This window comes from Tachypleus tridentatus, chromosome 6 (genome assembly GCF_004210375.1).
Source record: "Tachypleus tridentatus isolate NWPU-2018 chromosome 6, ASM421037v1, whole genome shotgun sequence".
NCBI lineage: Eukaryota > Metazoa > Arthropoda > Merostomata > Xiphosura > Limulidae > Tachypleus > Tachypleus tridentatus.
In genome coordinates this window covers 10,508,599-10,521,331 of record NC_134830.1, presented here as the reverse complement: position 1 = coordinate 10,521,331, position 12,733 = coordinate 10,508,599, and the positions used below count along the sequence as shown (strand labels likewise).

Here is a 12,733-nt window from a genome sequence, read left to right as displayed (position 1 = left end):
ATGAAAATAACAGGAAGAGAAATATTGGGTGGAAAGTCTATCCAGTTCATCCTTCTCAATTTCAGTTTCAAAATCTGCAAAGAGAAGTGTCTGACTGGGATAGAAAAGAGAAGGGCCAGATGGTTTGGTTTGAATTTCATGCATAGCTAAATGAGGGCTATCTGTGCTAGCCATCCCTAATTTAGCAGTGTAAGACTAGAGGGAAGGTAGCTGGTCATAACCACCCATTGCCAACTCTTGGGCTACTCTTTTACCAACGAATAGTGGGATTGACCATCACATTATAATGTCCCCACAACTGAAAGGGTGAGCATGTTTGGTGTGACAGCAATTCGAACCTGTGACCCTCAGATTACAAGTCAAGTGTCTTAACCACCAGATGGCAACAATGGAACTCTCCACAATGTGACATTACTTTCTTCTTTCTGTATGTTTAACCTGAACAGCAGAACCCTTTGTTAAGACAAGTCAAGTGTCTTAACCACCAGATGGCAACAATGGAACTCTCCACAATGTGACATTACTTTCTTCTTTCTGTATGTTTAACCTGAACAGCAGAACCCTTTGTAATACACGATGGCTCTCACCATCTCAGCAGGAAAGAACTTAATAAATATTTGGATAACAGCAGGTGATATTTTAACTCATATCAACAGAAAAAAAAAAAAGTCTTTAAAATCAGATTGAAAGGTTGAAAATACATAGAAAATTTGACAAAGTAGTTGAACAAGTCTCAGCAAGTGTGTACAAATCCAAGTACAGTTGTGTAAAGAGTTTCGCTTGTGAATGTACAAGGTGTGGTAATGCAAGGAGGTGTGTCACACTCCTATTGGTAGAAGGTTTTGCTAAATATGTCATCACACAGTAGCTGAATTTCACATAATTCAAATGAATATTAAGCAGGAATTTTCACAAGGCTGGTGACATGCAAGTCACTTAGAAAGATTAATGCAATTTCAAGAAGGAAAAGATTTTATGTGTAAGGAGATAAGTGAGCATATCCAAATATCATTCTGAACATAAAGAAAGGTATCTATCAAATATGTCCACTCTCAGACACAGGTAAATTGTTAATTTCATAGCAGAAAACATTCTTGTATCAATGTGTAATGCACTGTCATCCATTTTGTATGAGGTCATGTGAACACGTCACCTTTTCTGCTCTGTGTCCAATGAGGCAGTTTTTTTTGTATGCCCTACCATTTTACTTAATGTACAATTAATTTGTACTCTATCTGTTCTCCTACATACTTAATTCGATAAAGTAAACCCAGAATACAGCATTAAATGAAATTCTAATTACATCTATTATACAAATGAACATTTAACTATCCTTACAAAAAACGTGTCTCACAAAGCCTATAATCCACCATGAAAACAACATTAGGAAAACAAGCACTGCAATAGGTAGTGAACCACATTACTGATTATCAATGTATTTACTAGGAAAACAAGCACTGCAATAGGTAGTGAACCACATTACTGATTATCAATGTATTTACTAGGAAAACAAGCACTGCAATAGGTAGTGAACCACATTACTGATTATCAATGTATTTACTAGGAAAACAAGCACTGCAATAGGTAGTGAACCACATTACTGATTATCAATGTATTTACTAGGAAAACAAGCACTGCAATAGGTAGTGAACCACATTACTGATTATCAATGTATTTACTAGGAAAACAAGCACTGCAATAGGTAGTGAACCACATTACTGATTATCAATGTATTTACTAGGAAAACAAGCACTGCAATAGGTAGTGAACCACATTACTGATTATCAATGTATTTACTAGGAAAACAAGCACTGCAATAGGTAGTGAACCACATTACTGATTATCAATGTATTTACTAGGAAAACAAGCACTGCAATAGGTAGTGAACCACATTACTGATTATCAATGTATTTACTAGGAAAACAAGCACTGCAATAGGTAGTGAACCACATTACTGATTATCAATGTATTTACTAGGAAAACAAGCACTGCAATAGGTAGTGAACCACATTACTGATTATCAATGTATTTACTAGGAAAACAAGCACTGCAATAGGTAGTGAACCACATTACTGATTATCAATGTATTTACTAGGAAAACAAGCACTGCAATAGGTAGTGAACCACATTACTGATTATCAATGTATTTACTAGGAAAACAAGCACTGCAATAGGTAGTGAACCACATTACTGATTATCAATGTATTTACTAGGAAAACAAGCACTGCAATAGGTAGTGAACCACATTACTGATTATCAATGTATTTACTAGGAAAACAAGCACTGCAATAGGTAGTGAACCACATTACTGATTATCAATGTATTTACTAGGAAAACAAGCACTGCAATAGGTAGTGAACCACATTACTGATTATCAATGTATTTACTAGGAAAACAAGCACTGCAATAGGTAGTGAACCACATTACTGATTATCAATGTATTTACTAGGAAAACAAGCACTGCAATAGGGTAGTGAACCACATTACTGATTATCAATGTATTTACTAGGAAAACAAGCACTGCAATAGGTAGTGAACCACATTACTGATTATCAATGGTAGTATTTACTATCAATGGGAAAACAAGCACTGCAATAGGTAGTGAACCACATTACTGATTATCAATGTATTTACTAGGAAAACAAGCACTGCAATAGGTAGTGAACCACATTACTGATTATCAATGTATTTACTAGGAAAACAAGCACTGCAATAGGTAGTGAACCACATTACTGATTATCAATGTATTTACTAGGAAAACAAGCACTGCAATAGGTAGTGAACCACATTACTGATTATCAATGTATTTACTAGGAAAACAAGCACTGCAATAGGTAGTGAACCACATTACTGATTATCAATGTATTTACTAGGAAAACAAGCACTGCAATAGGTAGTGAACCACATTACTGATTATCAATGTATTTACTAGGAAAACAAGCACTGCAATAGGTAGTGAACCACATTACTGATTATCAATGTATTTACTAGGAAAACAAGCACTGCAATAGGTAGTGAACCACATTACTGATTATCAATGTATTTACTAGGAAAACAAGCACTGCAATAGGTAGTGAACCACATTACTGATTATCAATGTATTTACTAGGAAAACAAGCACTGCAATAGGTAGTGAACCACATTACTGATTATCAATGTATTTACTAGGAAAACAAGCACTGCAATAGGTAGTGAACCACATTACTGATTATCAATGTATTTACTAGGAAAACAAGCACTGCAATAGGTAGTGAACCACATTACTGATTATCAATGTATTTACTAGGAAAACAAGCACTGCAATAGGTAGTGAACCACATTACTGATTATCAATGTATTTACTAGGAAAACAAGCACTGCAATAGGTAGTGAACCACATTACTGATTATCAATGTATTTACTAGGAAAACAAGCACTGCAATAGGTAGTGAACCACATTACTGATTATCAATGTATTTACTAGGAAAACAAGCACTGCAATAGGTAGTGAACCACATTACTGATTATCAATGTATTTACTAGGAAAACAAGCACTGCAATAGGTAGTGAACCACATTACTGATTATCAATGTATTTACTAGGAAAACAAGCACTGCAATAGGTAGTGAACCACATTACTGATTATCAATGTATTTACTAGGAAAACAAGCACTGCAATAGGTAGTGAACCACATTACTGATTATCAATGTATTTACTAGGAAAACAAGCACTGCAATAGGTAGTGAACCACATTACTGATTATCAATGTATTTACTAGGAAAACAAGCACTGCAATAGGTAGTGAACCACATTACTGATTATCAATGTATTTACTAGGAAAACAAGCACTGCAATAGGTAGTGAACCACATTACTGATTATCAATGTATTTACTAGGAAAACAAGCACTGCAATAGGTAGTGAACCACATTACTGATTATCAATGTATTTACTTAAAGACAAACTTTACAATTTTCCATCCAGCAACTGAACCAACCACAGGTAAAGTTACTTACTTTTGCAATTCTTCCTACATGTACACTGCAGCTAACACTATTATTTCTACTGTAGGTATTCACTTTAAAAAAAGTCGTAATGTTTGTCCCACATTCCCTTGGTTTTCGACAACTGTAGTGGATATATGCATTTTATGATAATATGTAGGCAGTTTTTCTCCCAAGTAATGTTTTATTTCACTCAGATAACTCATTTTGGAAATTACTTACCAATGGCTAATCTTGTTGGTTTTTTAGTTTCATCACAACAACCTTTGTCTTGTTTCAACTTAAGAAAAAAACAAGAGAGCAATTGTAAGTTACAAAAAAAAATAATGTAACACTGAGAAGCAAATACACTAAACCAAAAAACAACAACAATATAATAAAATTTCTCTAATATTAAAGAGCTGATATTACCAATCATTAACTTCTTTCATTTAAGTAATGATACTTTCTACAAGTGAACTAGTGGTTGGGTTTAAAAGTATCCATTCAAAGCTGGTATTCTGCAGAAAACAACCTGTTTCTTTAGTTTCATGATGGATATTTTATTACTAACTGTAATTCAAATAACTCACCTCCTTCTTGATTCTTTTTATATGCAAATAAACAGCATTCCCTGTTTTCTTATAGTGCCTTTCTACATGATTACGTCCAAAGCCCAAGAATGTATTTAAGCAGATAAATAAACCATTTTCAGAATCCTAAGTATAAAAAGAAAGATTATTTTGGTTAATAATATTTTGTATCTGTTAAAATTTCCCACAATGCATTCCAACCTTTTTTTCACTCACTTATGACCCTTCTTAGTTTATTCAAGTACTGCATATACAAACACAAGTCAAGAATGCAGAAGGTCATCTTTTAAAGAATAAGAAACTACAAAACTGAAAAAAATCTTGCTTTATTTCATTTCTGAACCTAACTTAACCACAGTTCTTCATACACACAGACTTCATACAACAAACGTTTAAAATTTAAATTACATATTACCACACAAACCAAAATATCATGAAAACCATTCCACAAGTTTGTCTTTAAAAATACATATATCTAAAAACAACTCTGAATCTATGATTCTAAAACAAATTTGTTATCCCTCTTTTATACAACATCAAGTTTCCATGACCTAAGTACATAATTTTGAACTGAAGAATACTAAAACTCATTTTAAGTTTTCTAGCTCATTCAGTAAGACTTTTATATTAATTTTGGATAAGAGGCATTCCAACAAAAATCAATAATTCCCAACATTCATGCATCATCACAAATATTCAAAATATTATTGTTAAAGAAGCTGTCTAAATAATTAACACAAGGAATGACATGTGGTCTATACAATAAAGATCTTATAAACCCACAGTCACACATTCTCCTACTTTGAAAAAATGTCCATTATCACTGCCATACCAGTTTTATGTTTCCTTCTTAGCTTTCTCACATGACAATATTTTATTAGAATCAAGTGATTTCTAAAAGCCCTTATCTAAAACAATAAAAAAAAACCCTATCAAAAATTTGGTCTGGCAAGTAAACATATTTATTGAATCATTACATAAGTGTCACTTTTCTCAACAACAGATTGTAACACCTTGGCAGTTTTGTTCTTCTAACTTTACTGCAACTATCCATTCTTTGGGTTAATTCCTCTGATTTGTAACTACATTAATCGCTGTAATATGCACAACACAAACTGAATTTTCCTTTGCTCCTACTAAATCCATATTTTGAAGTTGAACTTATTCTCTGACCTCAATAAGCCAGATAAGCCTTCTGTCACCTTTTTGCATGTGTGTTTAAGGAATCACAGGTGTTTTTATTTTTACTTTAACTAAAAAAAAAGCATCAAAATAATCAAAAAAATAAGTTTCAATAGTTGTATTGGTAAATTAAAATATAACTGTACATAACAAATATAAATTATTAGTTAGAAAGGTTGAGTTTGATAATAATATACTTGTATAAAAGATGGATAAGTTTGTGAACTAGATATTTTCCTGATTCCTTTGTGTTAAACAAGCACACACATGTAGATCCATATAAAACACTATACCATACTGAACAACAAGGGACTAGCTGTTCCTTCAAGGTTGTTTGTGTACACCCATACCTAAACAAAACTATGAAAAATTTAAATTCACCCTTTATACTTGAAGAAATCATCCATTTGTCTGTTATTACAAGTTTAAAGGATGATAAGGCTTCCGTGTCAAATAACATTTCCCAATAGTTTTGAAGGTGGTTAAGAATTGGATATATAAGCCACTTGTCACTATTTTTTGCAAATCCTTGAATAGTGGGCAGGTTTAAAAGGGCTGGAAGTTAGCTCGTGTCACTGTTATTTTCATATGAGGTAAAAAAACTGTTCCAGTAATTATATGCCTATTAGTCTTACATCTCACAAAACATGCTCTACAAAGTCTGTTAGCAAAGTTTAGAATTTTATTGTATAGTTGATATGGTTTCAATAACACTTTAATGACAGGTCAGCAGTCAAAGGCCTTATCACTGCATTTGTGCACTTACATTCAAAATTTTATTGAACTACTATCTTATGAATTTATGTCAGTTAAATCTGAAATCAAATAGTAGGTTACAATTCAAACTTTAATATTATGTATGAGTTAAGCTCTTAATTTAAAAATAAATATTAAAAGAATGCATCTAAATATAGATTTTAGTGAATCATGTGATATGTTGAATGCAGCACTGTTTAAAATTACATATTCATGATGTCAAAATACTAAACCTATAGTTTCATACAAATTAGGAACTCAAATTACTAATATTATCAAGCTAGAATATAAGATTTATTTTTTACTTTGTTGAGATAGTTTATGTACTGAATCCAATACAATCCCAGTTCACCTTTCTACTTTTTTGAAAATGGTCCCTTATATACACTTACTTCAATACATGACATGAGAATAGCCAATCAACTTCTTAAAATGTCCCCTAGTGGTTTTCTCTAAAACCATGTCATGTATTACTTCAATACATGACATGTGAATAACCAATCAACTTCTTAAAATGTCCCCCTAGTGGTTTTCTCAGCAATTTTAATCTGCAAAAAAGCTACAACCTTCTTTCATTCATTTAATGTAGATTGTGTTTAGTATGCTCAATGTTTCATGCATTTTTAAATCTAAATGAATCTTAGTTATTAAGCTTAAAAAATTACAGTAAAATTTTATAGTATCAGTGTAGTTATTTATGATTTTTTGTTATTCAATCAACTGTATATATATAAAAAAAAAAATGTGACATTTTCCATGTGTGAAATTTTAAAGGGCTTAGCAACCCATGTCCAGCAACAACCAAGTTCAAAGGTTGTAGCTAGAAGAGACAACAGTTTCCTTTACTTCTTCATTTGTTGTTCTGTATTTTAAGAAAAACAAGTTACTTAAGTTATTTCTCATTAGGAATAATCTATATACATATATAGTGTATAATAATTGAAATGTGATACATATTACAAAATACTAGTCCACTAAAACGTCACTGTAAAGAATAACGGTTAGTTTTATATTAGACATCTAACATAAGTGCACATGCACCATGTAAATACAAGTTATGTAGTGTTAGCTAGACATGGCTGGAAGGTCAGTATAATAAAAAATACTAAATATATATATATAAATATATAGCACTATGAGACTTTAGTTTCTGAGACATTACATTTGTATTTTCATGTTATAATATGTAGTCATTCTAGAACAAAAAAAAGAATTTATATTTGATTCCTGCTTTCTTTATGATGGTTACAAGGTTGGTTAAGTGACAGACCCAACATAGTTAGAGTATAGAAAAGAACTTAAAATATATAGTCTTACTAAAAACAAACATTTGAAATGTATTTGGGAGGTTTTAGAGATTACACAATTAATATTTGAGATTTTTAGGATGAAGAATATTTTTTCAATCATAACATGAAATAACTTTACACTTGGACTAGTAATAAAACATTGTTTTCACAAACAAATATTTAGAATATTTCATTAAAAAATATGGTTTTTTGTATACAAAGTACTTGTACTCTTTACTAAATGTCTAACAAATTTTGTGAAGATACACATGCTGTATGAAAAGGTTACAAATACTTAATGTTTACAAGTGTGCAGACAAACTTGTGGATATTATGAAGAGCTCACCACAAAAGGGTTAAAGGAAAATCGTGGCTTACAAATCTTTTATCGTTCTTTGAATAGGTTACTACTTAAGTACATGAGTGTGTAGAATTTGTGTATCTGTATTATCAGAAAACACTTTACAGGATACCAAATATAAGGTTTATAAAGAAAAAGAATATAGGTGTAGGGAACAAGTTATCTAATAAAACAGAAGAGTGCCTCATTGAAAGAAAAGCAAAGGGTTATTATAAATGGAGTTTAGTCATACTAGATTAATGTCACAAGTAGAGTATCTCAGGGCTCAATCTTAGAACTTTTGTTCTGTTTTTATTTACAAGGTTGTCCAGAAATAAATGTTGGAATTCTCATGATGACATTTAAAAGCTAAATGCTGAGTAACTTATCCTTTGGTGGTTGGTTTAATCAATGTTTGTTACTTACAAGGTGTCTTAATTGTCTGCTATTTCAACTCTACTCATAGTAAGTTTTGCATGAACAAGAAAGACTTTTTGTCTGATTTTCCTCTGACTTCAAACTTGGACAAAAAGCTCCCAAAACTACACAGGACATCTAGCAGGCATTTGGCCATGGATCTATTACTGAATCTACAGTCCATCTTTCTTTCCAAAGGTTTCAACATGGAGATAAAAGTCTTAAAGACCATGAAGGTTGTGAAAGGAAGCCATTCTTAGATAAGAACACATTAAGGGAAGCAGTTGAGACAGATCCTCATACAACAGTACATGAGCTTGCAGAAAAGCTAGGCACAAGCAAATCAAACATTGCCAACCACAAGTGCAATTGGAAAGAAAAAAAGTTTAATAAGTAGGTTCTGCACAAGTTGACTGAAGCTCAACAAAATCGGTGTTATGAGACCTGTCAAGGATGACGCTCCAAAAATTGAATGAACTGGGAATCGAGGTTCTGCCTCATCCACCTTATTCCCCAGACCTTTCTCCTACAGATTTTCATTTTCTCAAACACTTTGACAACTTTTTGAACAATAAATGTTTCCAAAACCAAACAGCTGCAGAAGAAGCTTTCAGAAAGTTCACTGACCACAGAAACTGATTTCTACAGCAGGGGTATAAACAGCATCATTACACGTTGGCAAGTGTGTTGAACCACATTTAGAATATTGTGTTCAGTCTTGGGCTCCTTACCTTAAAGGCTACTGAATTGTTAGAAGGGGTTCAAAAGAAGGAAATTAAAATGGCATCTGAGATAAAAGTGTTAAGATCTCAGAAATTGTTTTCACTTGAAAAATGAAGAGATAGATACAATCTGATTGAGATTTAAGATTTTAAAAGAGAAATTAGTGTTGATGCATCACTTAGTAGCAATATTAGCAAGGTAAGGAGATGCAAATATACATTTTGGCAAAGTAGGAATCATTTACAGCTTAGCCAGTTTTATTTTTATAAAAGGGTGTTTGGCTCCTGCAAAGAGTTGCCTCCTGATATTGTGGAGACAGTGAATTCAAACAATTCTGAGAGAAAGCCTGATAACTATGTGAATGATAAGAGCTGGCTTTAAGATTTTTCTTTTCTGGCAGTATTAGATGCCAGCACTAAATAGGAATTTAAAGAGGTTAATACATTATTTCCAAAAAAAAAAATCAAATTTTAATTATCACTCAAGACATGGTTGATAAATATAGTCTTGAAGGATCAGACAGTTCCCCTGTTATCTGTTACAATATCATAAAAATATAGCTGCAGAAGAGTTGAAGAAAATGGGTTTAGGGATGTGTGAACAGATACCTATGTTGGAACATAAACATTAATTCTCCAAGCATACATGCTTGTGACTTGTACATTCCATGCAATTTAACACCAAAACAAGTATTATTAGCACAACTATGTTTTCAAATATGAAGAATGCTCAGTACTGCAGTAGTCTCATTTCTCAGTACAAAGTAAAGGAACAAGTGCCAGTACCATTTTTACACTGTACTATCCAGGCAAGCACCATACAGTAAAATTACATTCTTCACAAGATAAATCAATCACTTTTATTTATATTCGGGCAATTAAATACACTTTATAAAGTTGTGGCTGTCTGTTCACACCTAATAATTACATACTCCTAGCCCTATTAGTGACACCACTATACACCCACTGTTCTAGCCAATTTGATGCAGTGGTTAAAACTTAAACTGAAAAATTCAAATTACATAATTTCTATCTTATACAATAATTATTAAGTGATTCAAACGTGCTACGTAAATACGTATAATTACAATGAAGAAGCAGCTGGACCTAAAACGAATTTCCCTAAAGAAAATCCTGGCAATGTCCATGAATTGTAACTTGTAGACCATATATTCACTATTCATATAAAATTAGATTTTAATAATTTGGAGTGCAGTACCAACAAACCTAAAAACGGTTGTTAACCATTTTATTTAGATATTTAAATTTATATCGCTAATTAAAATCTGAAGCTTTTAACGTTGTACCTTCGATTCATACCACAATAACGTTTATTTAGTATAAAACTAAATACACTGTGCTGAGTAACCACAATGATGTTAGCATTAGTTGTGTACAGTACTATTACTATTGGTATTACTAGTGATAAGTAGGCTTAGTATCAACAGTACTAATACTGTGCTGTACATCTATAAATTAAAATTTACAGAATAAACTCAAATTGCTATATATTATTTTAATGAGATAAAGTAATTATACAAACCGGTGTTTCAAATGAAAACACACATTCTTCTTTATACACCTGTTCACCTCCAAGAGGTGTGCGGATTTTTGATAAGTGCTGATTTAATATTTCCATCTTACTACAACAGTACACCAAAGCTCCTAACTCAAAAATATTCTGATTGTCATGCATCGGAATACCGAATTATACAGGGTAACCCAAAACAAATCACGAGAGTAAACCAACAGAAACAACGAGTTAAAAAATTGAAATGGATAAATAAAAATAAATAAAAAAGCTCAAGGTTTGCTTATTTTTAATTACATAACAGATTAAATTGTAAATCATGATAACAAACTGATTTTCAATTTGCCGACTTTGTAAGCAAATCCTCTTTCCTCTTACATAGTAATTGAATGATATTATTATGTGTGTATGGGTGTGTATTTAATTTTTACGGAACTATTTAGGCACCTGCTAGTACAGCGGTAAGTCTAGGGATTTACATCGCTAAAATCAAGGGTTTAATTCCCCTGGTTGGAGTGTGTGTTTTCTTATAGCAAAGCCACATCGGGCTATCTGCTGAGTCTATCGAGGGGAATCGAACCCTTGATTTTAGCGATGTAAATCCCTAGACTTACCGCTGTACTAGCAGGTGCCTAAATAGTTCTGTAATAATTAATTACACACCCATTATGGGTTCAATTTCCTCGGTGGAGTGTGTGTTTTCTCATAGCAAAACCATATCGGGCTATCTGCTGAGACCACCGAGGGGAAACGAACCTTGATTTTAGTGTTGTAAATCAGTAAACTTACCCCTGTACCAGCCGGGTACCCCGTCGGTGGACTCAACAGATAGATCGATGAGGCTTTGCTATAAGAAAAAAAACACCCACCCACACAAATAACAATTAAATATTTTGTATTAATTATTTCAGAGGTTGAAATATAGGGCGACATGGCCAGGTGGTTATAAGCGCTAAACTCGTAATCTGAGGGTAGTGGCTTTGAATCCTCGTCACACTAAACATGCTCATCCTTTCAGCTGTAGAGGCGTTATAATGTAAAGATCAATTCTACTATTCGTTGGTAAAAGCGTTGGTGATAACTAGTTGCTTTCCCTGTAATCTTACACTGCTAAATTAAGGATAGCTAGCGCAAATAGCTCTCGTGTAGCTTTGCGTGAAATTCAAAGAAGCAGTCAACAGATTGAAAAATAAGAGTGAACTAAGAGTATATATAATATTTCACAGAGTTGTGGCTTAAAGGATATTAGGCAAACGTGGTGAAATTTAAAATAACATAAAAATGCTATTAATAAAATATAAAACTAGTGTTGTGGCCTTGGCTGAATGTGTGCCTAACTCTTCACATATTGTTAACTGCGAAAATGTAAAATGCCTCAAAAGGTGAATTCAATAAATTTATTAAATATATAGAGATTCATTAAAAACGTTGAAACAAAATGATGTGTTCAGATAAAGATTTAGGTTCAGGTGCCACAACAGTGAACTCCTGGAATTCTACTTTGTAAATAGCGCCTATATACAATATATTAATCATGCATGTACATTTTCTCTAGTACATAAACGAACCTCATACGTTCTTCTTTGTACCCTGAAGATGGTGGATCATATTGACCACTGAAACATGTACAGCATGTTTTCTTTTTTAACATTATACAAATAAATATAAACTGTTGTGCCCATGAAAGCACTGGTGTGTAATTTTTGTTAAAATATGCAAAAGTCAGCCAATCTAATGTATTTAATTTGTAGCTCTCTCTTGTCTTTATATAGGCCTGGCATGGCCAAGCGCGTAAGGCGTGCGACTCGTAATCCGAGGGTCGCGGGTTCGCGCCCGCGTCGCGCTAAACATGCTCGCCCTGTCAGCCGTGGGGGTGTATAATGTGACGGTCAATCCCACTATTCGTTGGTAAAAGAGTAGCCCAAGAGTTGGCGGTGGGTG

At 32.9% G+C, this 12,733-nt stretch overlaps 1 protein-coding gene across 2 annotated transcripts in view; it reads right to left on the bottom strand.

Moving 5' to 3' along the window:
• The window catches only part of Usp5 (ubiquitin specific protease 5), a 113,718-nt gene extending 101,820 nt beyond the window's left edge, over nucleotides 1–11,898 (bottom strand). The window contains exons 1-3 of one of the 2 annotated variants that reach the window (XM_076503292.1): nucleotides 10,805–11,898; nucleotides 4,556–4,681; nucleotides 4,206–4,263 (exon numbers count right to left, since the gene is read on the bottom strand). In XM_076503292.1, coding sequence (XP_076359407.1) covers nucleotides 4,206–4,263; nucleotides 4,556–4,681; nucleotides 10,805–10,957 — 337 coding nt within the window. In that variant the 5' untranslated portion in view covers nucleotides 10,958–11,898. The remainder of the gene's footprint in view (nucleotides 1–4,205; nucleotides 4,264–4,555; nucleotides 4,682–10,804) is intronic. The other variant, XM_076503293.1, reaches the window with a different exon arrangement.
• Nucleotides 11,899–12,733: the final 835 nt, after the last annotated feature.